At 43.9% G+C, this 3,113-nt stretch overlaps 1 protein-coding gene across 1 annotated transcript; it reads left to right on the forward strand.

Moving 5' to 3' along the window:
• Window positions 1–38: 38 nt before the first annotated feature.
• Window positions 39–2,841, forward strand: LOC123095940 (uncharacterized). Its single transcript, XM_044517510.1, has 3 exons — window positions 39–356; window positions 1,106–1,218; window positions 2,460–2,841. Exons 1-3 carry the CDS (start codon window positions 293–295, stop codon window positions 2,535–2,537), a joined length of 255 nt encoding a protein of 84 aa, XP_044373445.1. The 5' UTR covers window positions 39–292; the 3' UTR covers window positions 2,538–2,841.
• Window positions 2,842–3,113: the final 272 nt, after the last annotated feature.

Raw genomic sequence — 3,113 nt, forward strand, 5'->3', positions numbered from 1 at the left:
GCACATCCGGCCGTAGTAGCAAGACAGCCCAGATAGCTCGAGCCGTCTCTACTTCGTGCGTCTTCCGGTCACTCCCGACTCCGGTGCGGTGAGCTCCTCGCCGCCCGCCGGCGATCTCCGTATACGAGAGGAGATAAATAGCGAGCCCGCGAACTCTCCCGCACTCCGACTCGTTAGCCTTTCCCTTTCCCCGTTCGGTTGGTCCAAGCGCTCGCGCTCCTGGCTAGCTGGCTGGCTGGATCTAGTCGGCCAGAACCCTAACCTAACCCCGCGGGACTCCAATCCTGTCCGCATGGAGCCGGCGGCCAACGGCGACAAGCCCTCCGACGAGCAGCAGCAGTTCGATCCCAGCCGGAGTAAGGGCCTCTCTTCTCGTCTCAAACTGCCAATTATGATGTGCTGCTTTGTTCGTGCTCGATCTGGGTTGGGTTGGGTTGGTTTGAGCCCTGTCTAGGGAAGCTTGGCTATTGTATTGGTTATTAGTAGCTAGGAGTATTTGTTTATCGGTTACTGCGCACAATCTATTTGATTGGTGGGAAATTCACAACTACGAATTGGCAGGAGGGGAGGGTGGGAATATAGTTCTTATCGACATGTATGTAGCTCATATGGCCCTGTCCACCTGCAGTAGTAATTGAGAACACGCACGCGATGAATGGATACTGATGCCTTTGGATGGAATCCATGACCGCCATTAGGAACTCATGCTGAACCGTTTGTTTTTCCCACGCAAGCGATTTGATTAGCACAAGCTTCCATGTGCTATCTCAGTCGTCGTTGCGAAGCTTCACATATTTAATTAGTGCACAATGCATCTGCATAATTTTTCAGGATGTACATTCACCAGACGCTGTTTTGGTACCAACGTTAAGTTCAGAAGCTTGTTAAATAATTTTGCTGCACTATGTTACAGTACTGTGGCATTCTGTTTAGGACACCATCTTTAGGATGTGCTCAAACCGAATACTCCGTCTGTTCTATTAGGAACTGTTTGGAAGATCTAGCTATTCCTTCTCATATGCCAAGTGTTGCTATTTGAAAGTATGGCAAGGTCTGTTAACACTTTTACCGCATTCTGACACATAATTTTATCAATGATTTCAAGTGATTGGCATCATCAAAAGGAAGGCCTTGATTAAAGACCTAGCCGCTGCTTACCACGCTGAGTGTGTAGCATGTTGTAAAGAGCTTCTCGAACTCCAGAGAAAGTGGGAGGAGGTCTGTATCCTGTTGTTCTCCAACATTTCCAGATTTAGTCCTTCTTCTGGCTCTCTATATCACTTTAGTAGTTAGTACTGCAATTCTGTTCATTTTTTACTTGTCAATCGGAACATTGCTTGTGTGTCTGTAGTGTTGTTGAAGGTTATATTAGTGATGCATATTTTGTTCCATTAGCAACTGGCACTCTTTACGCTTTGATCATGACTGCTAAAAGCTTTTTTCTTGTCACTTGTCAGATCTCACTTTTACATTAAGTCCATAAAGGCTGGGAACTTTTTAACATTTTTAGTCCGTAAGGCTGGAATTGCTGCAGATTCTGAGTTCAAGTCATTTAGCTGTGAAAGAAATGCAAATGTTTTCTAGGGATGGGAACTTTTTAACATTTTTAGTCCATAAGGCTGGAATTGTTGCAGATTCTGAGTTAAAGTCATTTAGCTGTGTAAGAAATGCAAATGTTTTCTAGGGATGGGAACTTTTTAACATTTTTAGTCCATAAGGCTGGAATTGTTGCAGATTCTGAGTTCAAGTCATTGAGCTGTAAAACAAATGCAAATGTTTTCTAGGGAAGGAAACTTTTTAACATTTTTAGTCCATAAGGCTGGAATTTTTTGCAAATTCCGAGTTGAAGTCATGACTGCCAAATATGATTGAAGTTCAGCACTCACTGTTGCATGTTTTAGGTTTTGTCATTAAGAGAATTTTCTCTGTGAAAAAGGTTCCTGTTGTCAACATTAATAATTCATCAGTACATATACTTGCTAGCTTGTTCTCTAGTACCCCCAGCATCTTTCGGGATCTGTATTTGTTTTTTGTGCTAGCAGTTTCTCCCTTCTTACTCCATTAGTTTTCGTTGTTATTCCCGTTCTTTGTTGGAATAGTTCAGCTTTCTGCAATTCGTGTCATAGTGCTACTTATCAAAGTCATGTAAATGCAACCATCTTTCTGGGGCTACTTGTATTTGATGTTTGTGCCAGCAGTTTCTCTCTTGTTACTCCAGTAGTTTTCGTTATAATTATCATTCTTTGTTGGAATAGTTTCCACCTTTCTGCAATTCTTGTCGTAGTGCTACTTACATAAGTTATTAAAATCCACCATCTTTCAGGGGCTGTATGCCTTGGTCTATACTAAAATTGAGCACACGGTTTTTGTTCTGCACTTCCTATCCTGTCAACAATTTCTTCAGACAACTGATCTCTGATGCGACCCCTTTTCCTTTTTTTTCCCGGTCGGTCCTGCAGGAGCAATGTGTCGAAGCTAAGATGCCTGAAGTGCCAAAACCATCTTCGACAAAGCCTTCTAAGCGCAGGAAGAGGTAGATCTACCAGGGGATTAATCGATGCTGCAGTTTATTTCAGTGGGGGAAATGAGAAGAGAAATAAAAGACCCATGTAAACATAGTTGACCTCCTGATACGCAGGAAGGCGTGGTGAAAAACTCTACTGAGATTCGTGGTCTTCAAAATGTGGCACGAGCTAGTAAAAAAGTTTCGAGTAATGTGTGTGTACTGATGTGAAGTGAAGCAACATACTATCACGGCTTGCTGCTGTCTTGCCCTATGGGTAAAAAATCTATCCCGGCTTGCTGGTTCGGCTATGACGGTGTCAGGCCCAGCCTTGATCATCCCCTGTTCCAGTGTGCCAGAAGTGCTTCAGTTCGTTGATCGTCCATCTAACGGCTCACCTGCCTGCGTACCGGTTCGTTAGCTGAAACGATCTCCAGGCGTTCATTGTTGATCTAACGGCTGCGATGGATCGCTGTAGCTTTTCCGACAAGCCATGTGCTCTGTTCACTTTCTGTTCTTCTTTTTCAGTCGTGTAATGGCTATAAAGCCACCCATTCCCCTAATTCTGAACCATGTTGAATTGTATCGGGTGTAAACCCTAGCCGCCGGT

This window comes from Triticum aestivum, chromosome 4D (genome assembly GCF_018294505.1).
Source record: "Triticum aestivum cultivar Chinese Spring chromosome 4D, IWGSC CS RefSeq v2.1, whole genome shotgun sequence".
Lineage (NCBI taxonomy): Eukaryota > Viridiplantae > Streptophyta > Magnoliopsida > Poales > Poaceae > Triticum > Triticum aestivum.

Coding starts and splice junctions, on each gene's coding strand:
- LOC123095940 (XM_044517510.1), top strand. CDS start 293: ATGGAGCCGGCGGCCAACGGCGACAAGCCCTCCGACGAGCAGCAGCAG. Junction 357..1,105: donor GCAGTTCGATCCCAGCCGGA/GTAAGGGCCTCT, acceptor AATGATTTCAAG/TGATTGGCATCATCAAAAGG. Junction 1,219..2,459: donor TCCAGAGAAAGTGGGAGGAG/GTCTGTATCCTG, acceptor TCGGTCCTGCAG/GAGCAATGTGTCGAAGCTAA.